Raw genomic sequence first — 25,542 nt, forward strand, 5'->3', positions numbered from 1 at the left:
GTACCTGTGTCTACAGGAGACTCTGGCTAGAACTGTTTATTTTAGCTGGCTGTCCAACTTTATATGGAACTGTAATTTAAGGTTTTCTAATGTTTACTGGTAATTATGTGAAAAAATATTAAAAAATTTCTATAAGTAGTAAGTGATATTGTGCAGTTTTTTAAAGTAACAGGTAATGTAGGACACTTTTAAAGAACAATGCTGCAAAAACCTAACTGATGCCTCCAGCTTTATGTAGAGTTCAGGAGTGGATGCATGCATGGATGGAGATGCTAATGCCATACAGGACAATTCCTGTATGGCATTAGCGTCTCCATCCATGCCAATAAATGACTACAATAACTGTCATTTATATAGGATATGCCTATAACCTGTTTGTAGGGTGACTTTCTAACATATGTTCAGAGACTTCACATGACACATTCTGGGCTTTGTCCTGATAATTCTTCCCTTACAAGGGAATAAGGGAATGAATAGTTCATTTAAACAAACTATAAATATTTTTGTAACAATTACAAGACTAACAGTGGAACCCAGGAAAAAAGTGCAAATTCATTTTCTCAAAAACCAATTCACTCGATTACAGCGAGACGAGTTTTCAGTGTACCATCTGTCTCTGGAAAAAAGCAAAAATCTTCCACTGTAGGCGAGAAGCTCATTTCTTCAAAAGGAACCTCGTGTACTGAACATCCTCTTCTTGTGCTGAATCACATCTCCTCCTCCTCCTGTATTTGTTCTAATCTGCTCTTCAAGTGAGTCTGTAAATCCTCCCTGCCTCCTCAACACCTCTTTTTTCTTCCTAATAACTCATCATAATAAAAACAGGTAAATCTAGTTTTACATAATCATTGTTATACCGCTGCAGCTTGTCCTTTTAACCCCTAAATTATCCCATTTGAACAATATAAAGAGCAAGAAACAACCGCCTCATCTCGTGTCTTCGGCCTGGCTTTTTCCTTTGCTTCGTCACATCCGCTCAACATGCTTCCTACTCGGCTCTTCTCCTCTTTAAACCATCTTCAAACCCATGGACCTAAAACATGCCACCATCAACATAGTCGCACCAGACCACTGCTGTATGACCCGTGAAGCTGCTGTGATGTTATCATCTGAACATAAGTAGTTTTTTCACACATTAACCGCTCACGGAGTAGCAATATTACACATGGATACTTTTTTGTATCAGGTATTCATGCTTCTGTTAGCTGTGCTACCAACCTGCAAAGGGAAATATGGGCCTGCTAGAGCTCCGCTGTGCTCACCAGCTTGCCTCTACCTGCATGTGTCTGCTGCGTCTTGCTGAGCTTGCCTCAGCCACAAGGCTTTTTTTTTTTTTTTAAGAGCTTTTCAACTGAAAACAGCTGCTCATTGCTGCCGCACAAAGAAATAATGAGCTGAAACTCACTGTAATGCTCGACAAGCTGCAGATTAAGATAGCTTCCTGCCTCTGAAGCACCAGCGCACTGTTTTCACATTGTCATTTAAGGGACAGATGTCCGCAGATCAATATGCATGCCCATCCACGGTCCAGTTCCCTTTTCAGTTTTAGACTGAAAACGTCTAACATAATTTATGGTATTTTTTTTTTTTAAAGCTGCGTCTTCTGCTTTGATATATTCTCCATTATGTGACCGATTGTTTCTCCAAATCTACACCAATAGAAGTGAAGAGTGCTAAGTTAACATTAACGCTAAAAACACGATAAATCCATATGGAAAGTGGACACTTAACTGACTCACTCCTTGCTCCATTTTGTTCTAAGCTTTGCTTTAATGCTTCTTTAAAGAACCTAAATGCATTGTCATTAAGCAGAAGCATAACACATTACACCATCGTGATGTAAACTGAGAAGGAGGAGGTCAAGCTACATCATCAACAAGCGGTTTGGGGGTATTTCAATTTGTATTTTTCCTGTAAGCTCTTGAAAAGGTCAGCTTCTTCTCTCTGTGCTCTTTTCAAATAAGAGGTCACAGCTCTCCTGTTTGTCTTTGTAAACTGCAAACCGGCAACACTGCTCGTTTCTTTCTACCTGCTTCAACTTTAATCGGTCAAGGTCTCAACTGCTGCTTTGCCTCTGACACCACTTCACTTAAACGTCTAGTCTGTTTATCCATTTATCAACTTCTGCTGCTTCACTGGGATCATATGTGCTCACGGGACACTTCATTAGGTACACCCTGCAGTGACCACTCCTGCAGCTAAGAACAGGAAACTGAGTCTATACTTAGCACGGGACCAAAACTGGACAATAGGAAAACGTTTCCTGGTCAGACAAGTGTAAACAACATGAAAGCATGGATCCATCCTGCCTTATATCAAATGTTGAGGCTGCTGGTGTCAATGGTGTGTGTGATATTTTTTGGCACACTTACCAACTGAGCATTAGTTAGATGCCTTAATGCACCGTAATTCTCTAAGGTAACTCAATGCTATGAAGAATTGAGTCGTTCTAAAGGGAAAAGACTTCACATGTTTCGTGTTCAGAGATGCTCAAATGCTCAGATCAATGCTGGCTCTTCTATACAAGGTCAAACTAGCAGCTTCTCCTTCACCCTTTCTCTCTTTTTCCTCAAATGTATTCTGCAGTTTCATACAGACGTTCAAAATACAGCACGGCACAAACCCTTATGTTGCATATCTCGCCCTCCCTTCACCCTCCTCTGTCTCACTTTCTATCCCTTGACTAGCTTTCTCCCTCTTGTCTCACCCTCCTCCCCTCTCTCGCTCATCCACTCTGCAGCGACTCTCTGTTAGGCTATCACTCTCTGCCGGGCTTAGCGGCTCGTTTCTAATCAGCTTACTGCCAATGAGACTAAGCTTGAACTGAAAAGGCGATTGAGGGAGGCCGTTTAGCCACTGGCTGACAACTGGCAATAGCTGGAGGGGATGGTGTCAATAAAACTTAGCAAGTAAAAGTAATAAAATATTAAACAGAAAATAATAAATTACATTGGGTTTTAAGACAGTGAGGACCAAGTTGTGAGTGAAGATAAAGAGGGACAAAAGAAAAAGTACTTCAGTGTTAAAGTGTCCCTTCACCCTGCGCCGAGGGGGACAAGTCTTCAGTTGCTAAGCTGTGCTGTGGCCCCGTGAGGCCATGAACTACCACAATAGCATCAACTCTTATAGTGTCAACATTTTCGGTTGCTGGCTGGGCTGTTTTTTCTTTATTCTGTGGCTAAGCTGTGGATAAAAACTGGGATGTTTTCCAAATGGCCCAGTTTTAGAGCTCCCCTCAAAATTCCAGCCCTGGCTGTCCCATTAGTTACAGTGCGAGCCACGCTGGAGAACAAAGGTTTGGCCGTTGAAAGCTGTTTGGATGGAAGAGGCTGTGCAGGGAAAGCTGCTGTCGCCGCTGTGAGTAGAGCCGGATGTCCAGAATCAAAGGGATGCTCTCATTTCTTCGTGCTTCATTGAGAAATGGGTTCGTCTGCGCAGGGTGGGGAGGGGGTGCAAGGGATTAAATATCTTAACATCTCTCTGCATGAGTGTGGAAGCTAAAGACCTCAGCGTAAATGTATGTGGAATGAGCTTAATTTATCATGCAGCCAGCAGTAAACCCTTTCCACAGGCCTGTTAGCCCCTGGGATGTACTTTCATGTGTGGAATAGCACGTCATGGCATCACTAGCCTGATTATGAGGCAAACTACAATGAGTAATAGAGGGCTCATGATCAGTTTACACTTTTATCTCATCGAGCCATAACATTATGTACAACAACTGCACAGATATAAACGTCCCATTTGGCTGGAGTGACATTTTCTTCCTTAAATTTAGAAGCTGAGCTAAAGCAATTAGTGCATAATCAACGAAACAATATACAGCTCATCTTTTAACTTTTAAGCTTCACAAATAAACCGTTCTGCTGTTTTTTCTTCTGATTGAACATAACACATTTGAATCATATTGATATTTATGTGTGTAATTCCTGATCGCTCTATGATTTGGTATTTCTATTAGCCGATTAGCAATAAATATAGTAGTTTTTCTTCATCGCTGGAAAAAGAAAACGACATTAAGCCATGAACAGAATGATTGAAAAGTGGTGAAATCGGCTTATTTCACATGCATCAGATGGAAAGCAACATGGTCCTTATTTTGGAGTTATCTGTGTGCAAACCTGTGAAATTCAAATCCAATATTATTTTTTCTTTAAGCTCAACTTTTGCTCTCCATCAGTTACTGAGTATCTGCCTCCTAGGCTGCAGCTATAGTTTGATTATAATTAGATAGGGGTTGCTAACTACTAGCAGCCTCAACAGTAATTTTATGCAACAATACAAAACCGGGCATCAATATCTGAATCTTAAAAGTATAGCTGGCTGTCTTTGTTCATGTAATCCCTCCCCGGTGTTATGCTAAATGCTGATCAATGTTTATTTATTTTCAAATTTGAATGAACCTCATTTTATAGTGTATTTGGAAAGTTTGCCGCACATTAGTTTTTCACATTTTCTGTTTTAGCTTCAACTTGAACTTTTCTGAGATTTTTGCAACTAAAAGAAAAAACCATAAGTAGGAAATCAGGTCTACAATGCACCGTCAACAGAAGCAGCAGCAACACGTTTTCTTGGGAATGACCTCAAAGCCTGGCACACTTGTCTTCTGACAGCTTCCTCATTCTTCAGAATAAATTAAACTCCACTGGTTAGATGAGGGAACATTAGTACAGGTCTCTTTAAAGGTGCTAGAAAGCCTTCAGGTCCTGAAACCACTCTTTTTTTTTTAGTTGTGTGCTTCAGGTTTTCACCTAGAACTGCTCTATATTTTCTTCATCCACCTGTCCCTCTATGCTAACTAGTCTTCATGTCACAGTCAGAAAAACATCTGCACAGCATGATTCTACCACCACCGTGTTTGACTGCAGGGATGGTATTAATGAGGTGATTCTCAGTGCCTAGTTTCCTCTGTACATGTTTTTGGAAATAGTGGGCAGACAGTTCGATTTTTGTCTCCTCAGACCAAAAAAAGTCTCGCATCCCGTGGTCTGAAAGCAGTCATATGCCTTTTGGTTAACTCCAAGCAGTCATATGCCTTTTAAACAAGGAAAGCTCTTCACCACTCCATAACGGTGTGACTGGTGGAGTGCTCCAACCACGGCAGTCATATGCCTTTTAAACAAGGAAAGCTCTTCACCACTCCATAACGGTGTGACTGGTGGAGTGCTCCAACCACGGCAGTCATATGCCTTTTAAACAAGGAAAGCTCTTCACCACTCCATAACGGTGTGACTGGTGGAGTGCTCCAACCACGGCTGTCCTTTAAAGGTCTCAACTCCAGAAAGAAACACTGGATCTAATTTACAGTGCCCACTGGGTTTATGGTTACTAGTCTGACAACCAGGGAAACCAGATCTAGGAAAACAGTTGCTCCATTTTAGGATTATGCTGGCTGCTGTTAGAGACTTTCAACACTGTGGAGATGTTCTTTTATCCCCAGATCTCACCTTGACACAGTCCTGTCTTATAGCTCTCCTCTTCATGGGCTTTTCACCGAGATATAGCTGTGAGACCTCATGGAGGCAGGTATGTGACTTTCCTAATTACATCGACTGGATTTAATTAGAGAACAGGTGCACTCTAATCAAGAAGCAGAAGTAGCTCAAGGACCACTGATATAATAAAGATGCCCTGAGTTTAATTATTTAAACAGGGTCAACTACTTCGCCCAACGGTATACTCCCCTATTCTGTTTTGAAGTCAACAACATGCTTTTTCTTTGTCACTGAAAAGTAATGTGTGTAGGTCAATGAGGAAAAAGCCAAATCGATTCAAAGATGAGTCTGAAGCACACCAAATGTGGAAAACCTAAAAGGCTGTGAAAGAACAACACTATAAATCTACCAACTGATGCCCTTAAATTTTGGAAAAGCCTCAAATTTTGCGTAAACAACCTTTTAATCTCATCGGCAGTACGTGCCACCCACATGACATGGCTTCTGGAGAGTCCCTGCGTGTACATGTGGTAGTAGTGGGGGATGTTGGGCGGACGGGGGTCTGCAAACCTCCACCAGCACCCAATAGTAATTGGTTACAGTTTGCAGGGGGGAGAGCAGGGAGATCAAATGCTTCCAGGGAGGTGCTGCAAACCACAGACAAATTATACACCCTCCCCTAACGCAGCTGGTCACTTAAGTAGGAAAACATCCTCTTCGATCGGGTGTGCTCTGCAGGAAACTATGGAAACTTTACAAATGGTAAAGTTCAGCCCGCTCTTTTCCTCTTCTCTGCGGGAGAAGATTTAACTGGAGCTGCTCCTCCTTTGTCAGCGTTTCCTGTTTCTGTTCAGTTCTTTAAATGTACTCTAGATTTTCTCACGACACCTGCTCCAGCAAGTCTCAAACCCAAAATTGGAAAGCATTTCCTTCCCCCTTGGCTGTTTCTGTCCCTCGCAGAAGCGGTGGCAGCGGCAACATCTGGCCAGAAACCTGCTGAGATTTCTAGTTTTTCTCAAGCACTGGCTAAGTCTGTGGGTCAGATTTACATTTCTGGAAAACCAACACAGACCAAAATGGTTGTCCTGGCTGCCCTCTGTGTGAGGGGGAAAAAATGCAGTGAGGAATTTATTTTCCCCCGTCTCTTTCTTTTCTTTTTCCCCCAAAAAAACTTTGGAATCAGACAAGCTCTCTAAAAAGAGAAGAGAGGGAAAAAAACAACTTTGAATGCGGAAAGAACAGATGAAGGAGCAAAGAAGTGTAAAGAGCGACAGAAGAGGGAAAAAAATATCACTGGAGGGCAATTATCTTGGCTATTTCTGGAAGACTGCTTTTCCATCCTCCAGTCGGGATGGAGGGAACAGGGAGGGTCTGTTTGGCAGCTGGCTGAAAGAGGTGGAGGGCGAAGATACAGAAGGAGGGAAGGGGAGGGAAGAGAAAGAAGGAGAAGTGAAAGAGTGCATGGTACATTTAAACCTAAAGACTGTCCAGTACACTGAGTACAGCAGGGGCCTGCTGTCCCTGAAGGGCTGAGTTAGTAGGAACACAAAGCAAGAGAAAACAAGTGGGTGGGAGTGAAGAGGGAGGAGTAAGGGGGGGGGGGGGGGGGGGGGGGGGGAATGGGGTGACGCAAAGACAAAGACAAGATAACAGCAGGCAAGAAGCCAAGAGAGAGAGAAAAAGAGAAATCAGGCCCAACACCGCAGAGACAAGAAGTCTGTGGTGGTCATGTGAGCATCTGAATTAGTTTGTAGGCAATCGTTTGAGTAAAATAAAACCGGCACAGGATACTTCAGACTAATGTGAATTTCTGATATCTTGAGTTCACAAAGCTGCTCTGCCAGAAAAAGCTGCTCAAATTTCTGCTTCTCGAGGTCTGAAATATAAACGGTCCTATGGATTAAGTCACTCCAGCAGAGGCGAGCCAAAAGTGTTGCGGTCAAACCTTTCCAATGATTATGATTTTATGGGAAGAAGAAAAACAAAGACTGTCTTGAGCTGCATCTTTTCTGTATGTTAGGTGTAAATGCGCCGAGGTGGACCCCCAACACATTACAATATAAACCCATCAGCCATAACATTGTGAGCACTGACAGGTAAAGCAAATAACACTGATTATCTCTTCAACATGGCATCTGTTAGTGTGTCGGGGAGCATGTGAACATTTTATCCTCAAAGTTGATGTGTTGGAAGCAGGAAAATGGGCAAGAGTACGGTGTGATGGCTAGACGAGTGGATCACACCCAAACTGCATCTCTTGTGGGTTGTTCCCGTTCTGCAGTGGTCAGCATGATCAAAAGTGGTCCAAGGAAGGCACAGTGATGAACCAGACAGAAAGTTGTCATTGCAGTTTGATGCTACATAACCACAGACCAGCCAGGGTGTCTTTGATGACCCCTGTCCACAGCTGAAAGCGCCAGAAGATGGCCTAGTGTAATGAATCATGTTTTTTTATTTAGATCATGTTGATGACCAGGTGTGTCAATCACCCGGGGAACACCTGGGACCAGGATGCACTATAGGAAGGCAAGCCGGCATGCTTTGGGCAATGTTCTGCTGAAAAACCTTGGGTCCTGTCATCCATGTGAATCTTACTTTCACACATCCCACCTGTTTAAGCATTGCTCCTTTGATGGAAACAGTATTCCCTGATGGCCGTGGTCTCTTTCTGCAAGATAATGCGTCCTGCCACAGAGCAAAATGGTTCAGGAATGGTTTATGGAGCACAACAACGAGTTTGAGGAGTTTATTTGCTGTCCAAAATTCCCCAGATCTCAATCCAATCATGCATCTGTGGGATGTGCTGAACAAACGGTCCAATCTCAACTTACAGGACTTAAAGGATCTGTTGTTAACATCTTGGCATCAGATACCACAGCACACCTTCAGGGGACCAGTGGACTCCAATATGTCAGAACGGGACCCACCCAAAATGAGGCAGGTGGTCATAAAGTTATGCCTGATCGGTGTATGTGTCCTTTGAAATGCCGAACCAGAATTCTTCAGGCCTCTAAAGTTTAGAATAAGTAGTTTACAGGAAAACACAGTCTGTCAGACTGAGCACCAACAGATAATAATACAAGCATGACAGAAAAACCCCATCAGTTCATTTGACCACAAAAAATAAACTAAATAAATCGAGAAAGATGTCAACAGAGCCTCAAACCTACAACTTTGTTTACTCAAAGTGGCCTCATTAGACTCTGTCATTGCCCCACTTCCACGTCTTGTTTTCATGTCGAACCATCCAGCTTGTCTGAGTGCAGTGAGGCAAATTTACACATTTTGTAAAGTGCAAACACTTCTGATCAAGAGCGAAGATGAAAGGATAAAAAAAAAAAAAAAAAAAAAAGAGCTGAAAGAAAGACAAAGAACTCGTTAGCGAGTTGTGAGAGCCCAAAGCTAGAGAAGACCTGATGGTGTAGAGTGATTCGACAGGCCTGTAGCTGCTGCTGAGGGCTTTTAACTGCTAGCAATTCAAAAAGTAGGTGAGAGAACAGAGTGCAGGAGGAAGAAGGAGAAGCAGGTCGAGAGAGGAGAGAAAATGGATAAAAAGGGGGATGAAGTAGACAAAGTTGGAGAGGCAGAATAAAATGGGGAAGAAAGTAAGAGGAAATGGATGGGAAAGAACCAGAGAGCAATAAGGAGATGCTGAATGGAGCAGGTGAAGGAGGAGGGAAACGAGAAGGAAGGTAGAATGGAAAAAGAGGGAGGAAAGAAAGTGAGAGGTAGCTAGTAAAAGCCTTTTCTTAGAGTAGATGTGATGATGGCAACATGGTGAAGAAAATGGGTCCTTTTTGGGAGACAGAATCAGTGAAACTTTAAGCTAGAGACAGAGCTGAAGAGTCCTGAAGCTTACAGAGATAAAATACTTCTATCAGCGTACACAAATTTTATTCCGTCTCAGCAACAATTAAGACTGATTAACGTCCTGATTGTGGCATGTTGTGTACATAAGACATGAGCATATTTAACCAATCGTCATTATTCAGCACTCCAAACTCTAACTTGAGCACTGCAAACTCTGCAGAAACCCGATGACCTGGATTAACCTCACAAATAATTAGCATCCCTGAGCCTGGTCCCAGGGAGAGAGCACTTCCTGTTAAAAGGGTGTTCTTCCTTCACACTGTCACCATGAGCTTGCAGAGAGGGTCTTTACAGAGTATAATTGCCTTGAGAGACCTGCTGTATGAAGTGGTGCTAAATAAATAAATCACATTGGATTAAACTGGCTGAAGTGCCACTAGTCATCGCAGTTCCCAGTGAGGCAGCAGAGCTCTTCAAACCCTCATGATGATCTGTTTTGTCTAATTGTTAATTTTCAAAAGAGCTTAATCACATTAAAATGCTGTTTACACATGCATGGATGGATGCCCAAACAGCATTTTAATTATAATTCCTAATAGTAAGCAAAGAATGCACAAGAATCTTTAGTGAACCTGTCACCAATGACAGAGAAAGTGTCATGTGCTCCAGGGCAGGATGCCAGCGCTCATTTGCACCACATTTTGTCTGATTTGAGGACCTAGAGATGACTCTTTAATCTTTATTTTGGTCTTTGGATTCAATAAAACAGAACATAACACACAGAATATAAAATAGAGGCACGTCAAAATGAAACAAAATATAGCAAAAGAAAGAATTTATGAACAAACTACAAATAACATGTTAAATATTAGCTCAGTATCAGTATCTATGATGCAGTTCATGCATTTCGGTGGATATCAGAGCAGCTAGACAGACCTGCAAAAAGCCACAAATGATGAAAATAACATAAAGACAGAAGGAAATGAGGAAAACTCCAGGACGACACAGAGCAAGGACCTAAATCTGAGAGCAGCCCCTTCAGCGGAGCTCTGAGAGCAGCCAGGAACATGTAGGAGGAACCAGGAGAGGGAGGGGAGGCCACGGTAGCACAATGCCTCAGTGTAGCCCCTCAGCGCGGCCTCCAAACAGGGCACAATGACTGCACTGTCAGCAGGCCGTCTCCTGCACTTTCATAGGTCTCCCTGACACCAGGCCCCTCTCCTTTTTCAATAACCAGCACAACAACCTTTTCACGGGCCGAGGCAACGGTTTGCTCCTCGACCGCCGAGCTGAAAGAGACCATTCTGCGCTCAACGGCCGCTGGCTGAGATTGTTTTTTTGTCTCTGCCATTTTTTTCATTCCACGACTAACATGCTATGAGAGAATGGGAGATTATCACCATTTTGCTGCTCGCCAGCCCTCGGGGCATTTTCTCGGTGCTAATGGCTTATGGATAGAGCTACAGAAAGCCGGAAAACCGCGGGGGTTGAAAACATTATTGTGCATTCAAGGCAACAAAGTGCAGAGTTCAGCAATTTCTGCATAAATGGACAGAGCCAGCATCCATTCAGGAAAATAAAAGAAAGAAGCAAGTGTGGGATGAATGATTCAAACCAGCGATTCCGCATCAATGATTCATTGATAGCACGGGAATGTGTTTTTAAAAATTCAAACAGGTCGAACACTTTAGAAAGAAGGCATCCATTCTTAAACACACAAAGACGGGGCTTGTGCCGGTGATGCCCTCCTTCAAGGAGATCAAAGCCAAAACATGAAACTGGAGATGGGCTTTCATTCATGGAGCATGTCGGCTTTCCAAGGAAGAGATTTGCCATTCTGGCTGCAGCCATTAGCCAACTGGAGCAGCTCAGATCCAGCACTGTTGCAGCCTACTGTTGTTACTGGTTTGGTGTAACCATAGCTGCTGCTTGCAAACTTCAGTCATTGATAAATACTAGGCGTGGGGGTCAAATATGATCAGCAGCAGTGCTGTGCAGTGGATCAAAAACCATGGCTGCTAAATCTGAAATGGAAATATTACATTTCATACATTTTATTTAAAAGCAGGGTTTGTTTGTTTTTTTTATAGCTGTGTCAATGTTTTCACCAGCGCTCATTCAGTTGGGCATAGGTCAGTTTGTTTGAAGTCTGAGGTTCTGCCCGGCACAGAAACTAAAACAGTGCTGTGAACACATTAGCGGCAAACTGTGGAAGCTTGTTTCCTCCAATGGAAAAACAAATTGTGATCCATAACTCGAAATCTGGAATTATGCAACTTAAATTTCGAGAAAACAACTTGAAATGTCAAATTAATAAGTCACAATCTCGAGAAAATGCGGAAGGCACCAGCTGCCCAACAGCTCATCGTGAACAGATTGAGTCCAGACCTCTTATGTTGTTATCGTTGGCTCGAAGGCATTCAAAGCTGAAAAACCTGTGATTTTGCCATTTTGGTATTGAATTAGTTCAGGTCAAAACTAACAGACTAAAGTGACAAAAAGTAGCATCGTATAGTCACAAAACTCTGTTCCCTGACAGGTAAAATTCAGTGTTTCTACAGTGACCCTGAGAGGTCAAACCCACTGAAACTTAAGGAAGTGACAGTGAATAGAAAAATGCTGCTAAAGCTCACAGAACACAACCAAAGTCAAATAAAACAACACGTTTGCTATTCGCTGTTTACTGTTAGCTTGTTATTTTCTCCACAAAACACTTCTGTTGTGTTTTAGGGGGTTTTTTGTGTGTTTTTTTTCTATTTCCATAGTGTTTTATTCAGCTTCCACTGTGTTTTGTGTGGTTTTGCAGCATTTCTCTATATACTGATGTTTTGCAAGTTGCACTGCGTTTGACCTCTCAGGGCCACCAGTTTTCAGCAGTCATTCTTTGAAAAGAGCGATTGCTTGCCTTGGTGTATCATGTCCACAAAGCAACAAGCTTTGCTTTTCTTCTCACACATGCTATTACTACCAACTTAAAGTGTTCCTTCAACCTTGAGTGATTGTGGGGTATATGCCGTCTCACACTCCACTCTGGAGGAGAACTTTCAAAGTGATCTTCAGGTGCAAGCAAGTTGTTTGTTGAGGCACAACAACAAACTACACTGATACAAATTATAGGACTTTTTTTCTTCTGAGGTGTTATTAATATGCTCTTAAACATGAAAACATGATCCGGCCTTTATAAGCACCTTTTAGTTTGACTGAAACTGTTTACCTGACCCGGCATGACTCCAGGATATATGATGCACAGGAATGAATAGAAAAAAAAAGATCATTTCATTGTTCATTGTAACTGAAGACCCAATTCAAAAAACCTGTTTTCATTTCATCGTTCAGAGTTACTCTGTCCTTGAGCATTGTCTTTAGGATGAATGAGATACAGTGAAGTGTCCGTGTGCGTGAAGAGGCTGAAGTGTCCTCGAGCAAGACACTGAATCACTGGCAGCTTCACCATCCTGACCTCTGACCTCCCCGTGGAGGGTTGTGAGCACAAAAGCAATTTCCCCACAATGATCACTAATGCATCACATTACCATCCTATAAATGGGAAAAGCTATAATGTGTCATAATTTGTGTCATCCATCATGTTGTCAGTGAGGGAGTGGTTGCTGTTTCTGCCAGAGAGAGTGGCTGTCTATTGATTTAATCAACAACTGGAGGCTTATGTTGAGTTTTTCCTTTTTCTACTTTGTATTAAACTGTAACCTCACATTGTTATTTTCTGTCACTTTCTTTTTTTTTATTTTTATTAACCAATTGTGCTTTTTTTCCCTCCATCTATGGCTCAGGTAGTAGAGCGGGACATCTACTAATCAGAAGGTCATCGATCCTCGACTTCCCCGGTCCACATGCCGAATTATCCTCAGGTATGATACTGAAACTCAAGTTGCCCCCAATGCATTCATTGGAGAGTGTGTGTAGAAAGTGCTTAGGCATAGATAAATGTGTTTGTTTACCTGAAGCCTAACCTTGGCCAAAGTTCCACATAATTAGATCAGTGCATGTATGAGTAATCTTAACCTTCAGATCCGTTTGAGACAGTCGTCTCGACTCGGTCATTTGTAATGATGACAGCACGAGCACATATCTCTAATGTGGTCATGTCAGACAAGCAGCACTGACTGCGAGCACCGAATTCATCCGACTGATTTCAAAACCTTCTGTTTGCGTGTGCAGCCAATTAGAGGAAAGCTGTTTAGAAGGGAGGAGGAGCCAAAAAAGCACGAGCATCATTTTGAAGTGCACATCGTTCAAAGCTACACAAGTTTAATAAGAATCAGAGATGAGCATATTAGGTTCATCTTCATGTTTTTATATTTTATTTCAGTTTCATTTTTTAGTCTCTTTACATCAGATTTCAGTGTAGTTTATTCCTTATTTGCATTTTTTAATTTGTATTTTATGCTTCAGTTTTTGTCCATTATTGATGTATTCATTTATTTATTTATGCGTGTTCTGGGTTAATCCTCCGATTGTTAATAGTCAAACACGCTGCACAGAAACACATGATCGCAAAATAAAGAATAAAGTATTAAAGACAGAAGAAACCCAGGGAAATACTCCCATCTCCATATCTGCCTCCAGATTATGCTGCTGCTGCTGTTGTTGTTGTTTCCATGACCCGCTTTCCACTCGCAGGCTTTGGCCTCAAATCTTAAGAGACTGTAATGTTTTTCTTCCCCTGTTTTCATGTGTGTTTACATCCCCCGTCACTCTGTAGAGAGCAAAGTGACAAACCCATTTTGTTAAGCAGTCTTTTATAAATATATTTTATTTGACTTAAAAAAGAAACTGGCTCTGAAAGGCTCCCGACTGCAATAACCGGCATACTTATCTGAACTCCTCTGTGGGTCTGAGACCAAATGCAGCGCATTATCGCAGAGCCCAGAACAGGCTTTACCAACGCCTAGCAAACTGCAACCAGATGACTTGAGCTCACCTAACCACAGAACCTGGGAGGGGGTGACCTGTGGGGGGGTTACATCCCCTTAATCACCAAACAGCTGCCTCTATAGGAGAGCTATAAAGCTTCAAGATGGCACCTAAAACCAACATTAACTGAAAGAGTTTTAAAAACAGAGCCATAGGAAACCAATTTCCCCCACTACCAAACAAAGTGGGGGGAAAAAGCCCCTCAGCTTTTCTCCCTGTTGCAGAAAACCCATTAAATTCGTCTGAAAGGATCAGTGTGGATCAGTCCCGTGAATGCATGTCACGAAAGGAGTGGGGGGTGGTGAGCAACCGCTAAGGGACAAATCCTGGCAGACAAGGTGCATCGCTGAAGGAAAAAAAAAAAAAAGAAAGAAATACGGTAAATCCCACAGGAGTCGAGGGGAAAAGAAAAAAAAAGGATAACAGAAGACTGAACATCTGTCCTCCTGTCGCAGGTGATTATTTTGGGGCGAGCGGAGTCGGGATGAGGCAGTTTCTCCTCCTTGTTCCAGGAAAACAAAAAGCCGAGTCTGACCTCGGTGGCAGACGAGGAGCGGCTGGTGCCGATCAGACCTGAGCAAACACTCTCCCATCCATCTCGCCTTGATTCAATCGAGCATCTGTTGTTTGCATTCCAGATTATTTAATGGTGCGAGGGAGTGAAAGAGGAGGCTGAGCAGATCCAAACAAAAGTAAATATGGATCCATGTTCTTTAGCCGTTATGACAGGTGAGAGCGTTAACGCGAGCAGGTAAAATTACAATTAATTCACTATCCACGCAATGTTTTTGGAAAAGAGCCTCCCACAGATGACATAGTGGCTGGCACAACAGCTGTTCTCATCAAGAGATCTTTTTTTAGCTGCTTAATATGCTTACAAGATAATAGACACACACACTCAAAAAAAGTAGGAATCTTATGTAAATCATTGAGAGTTCTGGGAAACGTACGACGAGCATGAAACGTGTCACTGATATGTATCAATATCATTTTTTTAAAAGACCATAATGTAGAAAAAGATGCCGGTGTAATGGTGCAGTTGTGTATTGCGTCCACGACAATGGTTCCAGCTCCAGTGTTTACACATGCACACTGCAGCACATGTAGCAGAGAAGCATCACAGCTGAGCCGGCTTTCAGAGGGACCTCTGTGGTTGGCAAACGCAGTCGTCAGAGCCTGTAAATGGCTGTTTACTGCCAGGAATCAGTGTGGTCTGTGGGCACCACATGAATCATTTTTTTTTTTCAGGCAGAATCAAGTCATAGCTGGAGCATAACTGAGCGACCAAATCAGTAACCCAATCGTTTTAATCTTCACTGTGATTCTAGCATATTGGGGAAACATGAAAATGCTTTGTTACTCTGATTCTACGTGAATAAATACTCAACCATTCTACAAATGTTTGGTAAATCTGTGGGATGGATTTGTGTCATATAAAAAGGAGTCTTGTAACAGGTCGACAGAGGTCGGATCTAAACTTTCTGGAGTCAGCCTGGGAAAAGGTGAAGCAAGAGAAGACACTGACAAGCTGTAAATCTACAGAAGCAGACCTGTAGTGAGTTTTTCAAAGGCTGCCAAATCCCTTGAGAAAGAAACAGTACTGCTTAAAAGGCAAAGAGCGGGCACTATATATTAATTTGATTTAAGTTCCCTCTATGTGCACTCTGCTTTAAAAGCCAGAATCTCAGAGGTCCATTAAGAAGTGGGCAGTTTGCTGATAGGCTTCAGGAATCTTTGTTTTAATGTTTTTTGCTCACTATTAGAAACCAGGTTTTCCACCAACCTTTTTCCCAGAGTACTGAGAGGCGTGCTGAGGCTGAGCTGAGTTTGGGCGGGTCTTCGGTTGCGTCCGGCCAGCTTGGCGGCTGGCCTTTCCTTCTTTGGGGACTCAGCGTTGCGAGCTGGGCTGGCGCAGGGCTTGACGTTGAGGTCCTTAAGGACGTCGTAGTTGATCTTGGAGGAGATCCTCTTCTGCTCCAGCATCTTCTCAATGGCCTCGTCAGCCGTGTTAGCTCGGATCGGGGCGTGTTTCCTATTGGGGCCCCTTGGCTGTCGGGATTTCAAACAAAACTAAAGCTTAACATCGCCTCTCATAAAACAAGGACACTTTATAATCTGCAAAACATCTGGAAAACACATTACAGCAAAACAAAGTATTTGCTTCCAGATTAACCAGGTATGTGTGGGCTGTAATTTGGCTTAGCTACATGCTTATATGAGCAAAGTAAGACACTTATCTTATGCAGATTTAGGTTTAGCAGGAATTACTGTAATGTATTAGTATGCAAACATTGACCTGTACACACCGGACAAATAATATTTGTGTGAATATTTCGCGCATTAAAAATAACGGTCTTCAGGGCTGATAAATAATATAAAGGATGTACAAAATGTCGTCATGGTTACCAGTCAAATTGTTGTTTGATTTCCAATTAGTGCACAGGAGTGAACCAACATCGTCACCCCTAGACCTGTACTGCTGGGGTGAAAAATTCAAAGCTACAGGTTGTTGCTTAAAGGGCTCATTAGTCGTTACTCCCTCAGCAGAAACGACTTTTCCTGGAGGCCCAAATTAAAGTTTTGTCCTGGCTAGGACCGCATACATTCAAAACAAGTCCTGATCAATCAGTTCTTTGAACCAGACAAAGCTCAAATGTTATCTGAAAACAGTTTGTCTTTATATTAAAGCATTTGGGTCCCATGGAGGATTTGCCCTCTAAAGGTAAGACTAAAGAACAGCTTTTCAGGCAAATATAAAACCCAACGTGTTTCTGTACAAATGCAGTTTATCTCAATTATTGAGGTTATCACCCAGCTTCAGTTACTCTGCATTAACCTTGACCCCCTCTCTAAATTATGACATAGATCAGCAGAGATTTCCTTAAAACTTTTAAAAACACACTTTTAAACAAGTTTCTTTACACACTTGATGTGATCAGTTGAAAGCCCCTCTTCCCTATTCAGCAGCTAATCAACACAGAATATTAACGGTTACCAAATGAGAAACAAAGGATGCTCAAATCCTTTGTGCATCAACACGATGTTCTTCCTGTTGTTTATTCAGCCACTTATTTGTCAGTGATGTGACAGTTTGCTGCTGGTTGGATAAGAGCTGTCGGGAGGCTGCGTGTCTCATTAGATCTGTTCCACTGCAGTTAATCCAGCTAGTTAAAACCAGTGAACAGATGTTGGGTCTAACAAAGGGCCTGTGCTGAGCCAAAACCAGTAATGGCAAATGAGAAGAAACCAGTTCCACAGGACTTACTGCCCGTCTGTCTGTGTTTAGTCTCAGTCTGGCTCACAGTACCGCTCACTGTCCATCTCACTTTGCAGTTTTTAATGCATCGACTCTACTTCAGTCATTTATCGCTAAAGACTGACAGGTTTAAGCTCTTCACTGCTCAGAATGTGATGCTTTTGACTGGTTTAAGCACTGAAAAATTGGCTTTTGGAGTATTGGTCAGACTCTAGTGATACTTAATTACATTACCTCGGGCAGTAATATATCCCCCTTTTCTCAACTTTTGCATCTTAATGTATTTTTATTCACTGTTCCTCTTACAAGTAAAACCTACAGAAAATAATTCACAGACAAACTGCAGCTCCAGCGATATTCTTTTGAATAAATTACTGCCTGAATGATTATCTGCCTGCACAGAATCATTAAACCTGATGGGCAGGTTTAACGACTGCATGCAGATTACACACAGTACTGAGGTACTGACATATATATACACACACACACACATATTTTTTATATTTATATATATATATATATATATATATATATATATATATATATATATATATATATATATATATATATATATATATATATATATATATATTGCTGAATCTGCAAACTTACTACACATGGGGTAAGTTTGCAGGGGTCCATCCAACTGTTTACATCTTTATCTGATCATTTCAGCGTGGCATGCAGTTGGGCATTTAGGCCTGAGAGTTTGAGGCACTTATTACAAGCCTGCAGGAGTTCTCCTGAGGTATGTGGGACACGCATTACTAAAACTTTATAGGAGACCACTTTCCTTATTTCCAGCCACACAACTTTACTACTTTTATTCCTCAACTTTACTAGAGTTTGTTTGCATGATTCACAGTTCAAAATAATCTGTATATTAATCTATAATACTCTATATAATAATCTATATAATAATAATAATCTGTATTTACCTTATTCTGAAAGGATAAAAGCTTCCTTCCCCCTCGATTTAAATCCCATTTTGTTCTGATTGGCTGTCCCTTGTAAACAAGCTTTATGAGGGGCAGCCAATCAGTGGGTGAGGCTTCTCAGAGCCAGAGTGTGCATATTTTGGCTAACCGTGTTCAGTGACACCACACAGATCAACAAGCCCCCTTTTTGCCTTCAGAACAACTCAACAAACCCCTACACCACCAGCAGCATGAACTGTTAATAGAAGGCAGGATGGATCTGTACTTTCATGTTGTTTAACTCTGACCAGGAAACATTTTCCTGCTGCTCATTTTTGGTTCTGTGCCAGCTGTGGACTCAGTTTCCTGTTCTCAGCTGACAGGTGTGGCACACTGCGTGCTCTTCTGCCATTGCTGCCCATCTGCTCTTCTGCATACCTTTGTTTCTGTCAGCTCAATGCAGTCTGGCCAGTCTCCTCTGACCTCTGGCATCAGCAAGAAAACTGCTGCTCACAGGATAGTTTCTCTTTTTCAACCATTGCCTGTGACCTCTGCCTGAAATACTCTGAGCAGTCTGTGTGGCATCAACAATTATGCTGCTTTTAATCGCTTTTGCTCCTAATCCGGTTGTTCAGTCTGACGTCACTAGCCGTGTCTGGGTCTAAACTCCGCTGCAGGTCCATATATCAAACGATCACTGTGGCATTACTGAGAGTTGAAAAACTGTCTAAAGTCTTTCATCTTTAATAAAATGATCAGCGTTCTGCTCTACCAGGTGTAACAATTGAGTTTAACATCCAGACATCCATGAAAACGGAATTTATGACATTTAACGGAGTTAGAAGTTAGCAGGGAGTTAGCTCGCTAGCTTCTATCTAAATATAATATAGCATGTCCTGACTGCGGGGTTTTGGAAACAAATTAAAACGTACAGCTCTGTTATCACTTCCAACATAAATGAAGACAGAAAACTAAACAGCAGTGACGTTTGTAGGGTTACTGAAGTTTGGCTAGCTGGTATATAATGATGTGCTACGTGACCGCTAGCGACACAGCTATGTTAGCATAATATAAACAAGCTAACTTTTTTTCCACTCGATAAAAGTTAACGTGAGTGTTCTCGGTGGTCAGGAACAAATGTAATCGCATGGCAGGATGCTGTAAAAGGACCAAACTTCAGCCAGGAGAACAACTGAGATAATCCATCCACAATACGAGGTTAGTCATTCATATACTGCTGCATGGGCTGGGCTGTAGTTACACCCTAAGGTTTTAAAAACTGAGCTTAAATAAATGATTAGCGGGAATAAAAGCCGAGGGAGGTCAACAGTGATCACTGACTGTTTTAGGAGCTTTTTGAGATCAAATAGAAGAAAATACATAACATTAAACATGTTAATAACACAAAAGCCATATTAAACGCAGACTACTTTAGGCCCGGAATTAGGATTCGTCGCGTCAACACTGAACAACCGGATCGTGATCCTGAAGTTTGAACTCCAGCAGGTCCTCTTCACCTTCCCTACATGCCAAACTGCACTGAGTTGCTTCCATATGATTGGCTTATTAGATATTTGTACTGTCAGCTGAACAGGTATACCTAATAAAGTGACCTGTGAATATGTGTGACAGGGAATATGGGTGCTTTAATGATGTTCGTTAAACAGATCCTTCTGCAAAACGAGTCAGGCAAACTAATATCTGTGGTACTTTTCAGGTGTTTTTTTCTTCTTTCGGGTCTGAAACATTTTGTCAAAAGAACAATCTGAGACATTTCAGGCACAATGAGTCTAGCGCACAGACCGATAGCCGAAGCAGAAGAATGAGCGGCTTTTTGACAGGATTGTGTAGGGTGCAGATTTCAAGTAGATAAGCGGTCAAAGTTGAGGCAGCCGCTGGTTGGACAGCTGGGAGATATGAACAGATCATGCGGCATCAGATGTGACCGGTGCTTTTACGGCTGACAAATTGTGTTACGGCCCATTTGGCCATTTTCTGTCTGACTGATCAACTCTCACCCTGCCTGACCACAAAAAAAAAAAAACAAATAAATAATGCTGCCTGACCATTTACCGCCTCAGACAAACTTTCTGTCATCCTGGCGAGCTCAAACAAAAATGCCCGCCCTTATCTCAAAGTTTTTCAGACCGTCTGCTGTTACCTTTCTCTCTTTGTAGATCCCGAGCGCCTTCTCCTTCGCTATCTTGGCTTCCTTCTCTGAAAGAAAATAAAAGAAACAGTCTGAGCATACAAACTTATAGATAGTGCACATAAATATGACACAACCTGAACGCTCAGGTTCATTTGGAGGTTTAGCTCTGTTTGGCTGATAGAGGACTAAAAGTAGGAGGTAGATTCTGGGACAAACCAACCAATGAGCATTAACTTCACCACTGAAACACTAAGATCGTGTTGCATACTCAAAGGTACCTTTCTGCTCTTTGAGGTAGGTGGAGTTTTCTGCCATCCAGAGTGCCGTCTTGATTTTGACTTCTTTGTCACTCAGCAGATACTGCAGAGGAGCACAGGGAGAGGCAGGAGTTCACTTTACAGGGAGTTTCCCAGTTTTTTAAGGTAAAACAGCCTGCTGCTAACCTCTGCGCTTAATCATCAGTTAACCAACCTGGTTTTTACATATTTTATCAGAAAGAAGAAAGCAACATACTGAACGTAAAAAAAAAACCACAGTTTGAGTCAAACTTCTCTTTAACGATGTGCTTCCATGTTCCCACATCCCAGCAAATAACCCTGTGAATCCAATGTTATCGTACACAACACATTAGAGCTTGCACTCTTGACTGAGATAAACACATTACACAGCGAGGCTCACGCTTTTATTTATGTTTTTATTCATTTTGAGGCCTATTTTGTCTTCATTTTAGAAGGATTCCTATTTTCTATATAAAGAGGAAAGTTGCTGTTTGCAGGTCATTGACGTGTAGTCGAGTTTCCTACATGTGATTGAAATGTGCACGGCTGTTATAGACGTGATAAGCTTTGTAAAAATATAAATTGCAATAAGTTGCTTTTCTGGCCTCCAATCCAGCTTGTCTATTTTGCATTTAAGCAGCCAGTCAAAAACAAGCAGAGGCGGGACTTAGAAAGACAACAGCACTAACAAACAGGTTAATTCAACATTAGAGTCAGTTGTTTTTGTAACAAAAGAAGCCGTAGACGAGCACGCACAATTTGATTATGATTATTATTGATGAGTGAAGAGATAATCTGTCCAATGCAAAGATTTGTCTTGTATTTCTTGTCCCTGTAGCTGCCTTACAGTTTTAAGATTTTGTTTTTTAAAATTCTGAAAATGAACCATGTCCAAGTTTTTAGCTATTTTTTACCAAGCTAACATGCTACATGCTAACAGTTCTGCAATAGCAGAAAACATTTGATGAGATTTTAACTCTTCTACAGGAAAAGCTAACAGAATTTTCTACATTGAGAAAGATTTCAGGGCATTGAAGGCACATCGCATGTGTGAATCTGTAGTGTGTACGGCGTGACTGGAGCTGCATACGCAGCAGGTACGTACCAGCTCTATCTCACTGTCATTTATCCCACTCAAGTCGAGCTCCCCGCTGTCAGCAGCACCATCTGTCACAGAGACACACACCAGAATGGACACTCTTAGATTTGCTGTAACACACGTTTTTACTCCAGCCGTCCCATCCCAAAGGGCTGAAACAGGAAACGGCAGCTTGCAAAAACAAATAAATAAATAAATAAAATCTCTTCCTTGTGGAAGATCTGTGAAGCATCTTCTATCAGGAGGAAATCGCTAAATTAAAAAAAAGAAATAGAAAAATGCACTGTGACTTCTAATAAGACGCTAACAGGCTTAACTCACTTTAAGCCGATCTACCTTCACACGCATTCTTTTCAATTACGATACGCTTTCTAGATTTCAGCACGCTTTATTTTGAAACACTGGGATGCTGAAACAGCGATTTGCATTTTTCATAAGATGGCCGAGACACGCTCCCGCTCCTACCTGTGAAGGATGTGTCGATGAAGGAAAGCGGTATCTCAAATCTTCCGGTTGCACAAAGTCCAATTTTGGAAAAGAAATTTCAAAGAAAATCTGATTGGCTTTGATAAAAGGAAACAAAAGATGACTTTTTTCTTTCTTTGGAAGAAGCGGGAGCGTGTGCCGGCTTTGACAGGAGAAGGAAACCATCAATGGAAATTCAACAGCTTTCACTCCAAAAGATTCTCCACCTTGATTAGCTGTTTTGCAACAAAGTGCAGTGTTTCTCTGGCTGCCTGCAGACATCAGACAGGCAAAGACTGAAAGGCTCGATCTGAAGAAGCAGCAAGCAAAAGGTTTATGGGAGTCATTTAACTTCTGTCAGGCTTTCTGTGTTTGACATGTTCACAGGGGCCCTTCTTTCCTGAAGTTCAAACTCCCAGTCGGCGGCAACTTCAAAGAAGAGCCACCTGAGTCCACGGGCAGCTTCATTAAGGAGAGACAGGTGCACAGACAGGCAGGGAGCAGGCAGAGAAGAAGAAATACATTCATCCTCAGACAGTAAAGGGTGTGTTTGCTGCACCAGTGGAGAGGTTGGGGGGGGGGGGCTAATTCTAGTCAGCTTTTTTTTTTAGTTCAGTTAGCAGATTGCAGCTTCCTTAAAAAAGAAACCGCTCCAGAGGAAGAGACAGGTCAGTCGCTATCTGTCGGGCCCAGCCCTCTAAGAACTTCCTCCCCATGAAGTGCGGGGCCGAGATAAGACAGAGACAAGCCCTGGGAGAGATCGGCAGCTCCGGGAGGCAGAGAGGCAGCGACACTGAGAGCTGATAACACCAGTCCAACCCCGCAGAGAGCAGGGGGGAGGGAGCAATTACTGAGTTATTATTCAGCCGCTGCTTTGATATATCGACACTTGCTAATTTTAATCAAACCCATAAAATTGTTCTTGGTGAGAGTGCAGGAGAATCTGTGGACCGCAGGTTGACAATTTGCCTCGGTATATCAGGAAGGTAAAGCTGAAATAAGAGACATCGGGCTCTTCGATTTCACCTTCCTGCCTATTCGTCTTTTTAATGAAGATGTGAAGGGTGCAGAGCCAACAGGCAGGGATGTCACGTGAAGTCGAGGACCAATATATAACTTTATTGCTTCCAACAAGGAGATGCACGTCTCCTCAGGTACGAGTAATCGGGACTCAGCCTGATGATAAATGCAGCATCTACAGCTAACTTCACAGTGAAGGACTACACACATACAGAGAAGACTCAAAGCACTGAGGAACTTTTAACATTCAGATTTCATCCAACTGAATATCTATTACACCCCCACTTTCATTATGGCACAAGAGTGAGCCTAAACATGTGACGTTTGAAAAAACAAAGCTGTTTACACTGTGTCGATGGTGTTAAATAATCGGTTAAGTGAGGACCTGAGGTGAAATTCTAGGTATTAGAGGAAGTCTAATAATCTGGACAGACAGAGAAAGAAAACTAATAGGAGCAGGTCACTAAAGCTTTTTTGGAAAGTACTATTTTGTTGTACGAGACCACAGAACATGCACCAGCTTCTCAGATATATAATTTAAGGTCTCCTCTCTCTGGCACAAAAAGCTATGACCTGTTGAGGTACAGATACAGAACGTCAGTGTCCTGTTGGGCAGGCTGGCATTTAGACATAGGCAGCAGTTTATGCAAGTTTAGCTTCCTGGAGCCGGGGTGCACCGTCCTGCAGGAGGTGGTGCCTGAATCTAAAAACCAAGTAATGTGCAATTAATAGATTATGAACAAGGTTTTACTACCCAAATATCACAACCCACTCTGTTCAGAGTAAGCTAACAATCTTTTTATTTGGATGATGCTGCTGACTTCAGAGAAACAACAAACAAAATCCTCTTTTAAGAAACCTTGAAGCATTATGAATTTGTTCCTGGTTTCAATCGTACAACCGACTAGCTGAACTTGTCATTCAGTGTTTATTTGTGAAAACAGATCAACACTTTTTCATACAAGATAAAAATCTGATAAAACCTGAAGAATCTCAAAATGACTGAAGGAAAAAACAAAACATGTGCTTTATGTTACTTCGAAGGTCTAATGATGAATTTAGAATAAGTAGTAGGATACCATAAACGCATGATGGTCAGGCTGGGCTAAATAAGCACTAAATCCAAGCCCCTTTAATGAGATTATCTCATTATTACACAGAAGACAAAATAATTTAAGCCATCTGGCCCTCATCAGTGGAAATTCAGTGGAAACTGCTGAAGGCCAGAAACATTTTGTGTCACTATGAATAAGAAGTGGTGGATTACATCACCTCATTAGAGAGTGTGTGTGTGTGTGTGTGTGTGTGTGTGTGTGTGTGTGGGGGGGGGGGGGGGGGGGGGGGGGGGGGGGACGACTCGCAGCACATTCACAAAACTTCCAAATCCTAAAAGAAAACAGAAATCACCTCCCTGATGACCTTGTGCATGCAGAGAAACTACTTTTCTCTTCCTGTCCAGGCTGACAGAAGCCTGAGGTCTTTTTGCAGCAGCTCAGTAGCTCAGAGATGCAGCTCTGCCTGCACATCAGTGCTGAGGAGGAAAAAGAACCAAAAAAGAAAACACACACACACACACACACACACACACACACACACACACACACACACACACACACACACACACACACACACACACACACACACACACACACACTTTCCCAAACAAACCCTACTCTTGACAATGTGGTAATAAATTCTTTTAAATGGTAAAATGGTAAATGGCCTGTATTTGTATAGCGCTTTACTTAGTCCTTAAGGACCCCAAAGCGCTTTACACGTTCAGTCACCCACCCATTCACACACACATTCACACACTTTTAAGACAAAGGGGAAGCACTAATGGAGGGAAAAGCAGGGAAACAGGCAGTCATGGCTAAAATCATTCTGAGATCTGGACTTTCAGTGGCTTATATAATATTTTTATTATATAATATTTTTATATAATATTTTTTATTTGTATTTGTAACACACAGCTTACAGTGAATTGTGTCGGTATTTAAAGCAGAAAAAAAGTCAGCCCGTGAAACTAACCGCGCCTCTGAGTGCTGTTTGAGGATTGAGCTCAAACACTATTTTGACCGGTTTAGTGCTACGTAATGTCAGAGAGAACCCCACCCAGCTGCCCTTTCAACTTCTGTTTGCTAGAAGCAGCCAATCACATGAAGGTTGGCTTAAAGG

The 25,542-nt window shown here is 42.1% G+C and overlaps 1 protein-coding gene across 1 annotated transcript in view; it reads right to left on the reverse strand.

Moving 5' to 3' along the window:
* The window catches only part of brf1a (BRF1 general transcription factor IIIB subunit a), a 135,227-nt gene that overhangs the window by 38,990 nt on the left and 70,695 nt on the right, over positions 1-25,542 (reverse strand). The window contains exons 13-16 of the mRNA XM_080870635.1: positions 21,886-21,947; positions 20,781-20,862; positions 20,512-20,567; positions 15,961-16,226 (exon numbers count right to left, since the gene is read on the reverse strand). Of these exons, the coding sequence (XP_080726761.1) occupies positions 15,961-16,226; positions 20,512-20,567; positions 20,781-20,862; positions 21,886-21,947 (466 nt within the window). The remainder of the gene's footprint in view (positions 1-15,960; positions 16,227-20,511; positions 20,568-20,780; positions 20,863-21,885; positions 21,948-25,542) is intronic.

This window comes from Rhamphochromis sp. 'chilingali' (genome assembly GCF_963969265.1).
Source record: "Rhamphochromis sp. 'chilingali' genome assembly, chromosome: 21".
Classification (NCBI taxonomy): Eukaryota; Metazoa; Chordata; class Actinopteri; order Cichliformes; family Cichlidae; genus Rhamphochromis; species Rhamphochromis sp. 'chilingali'.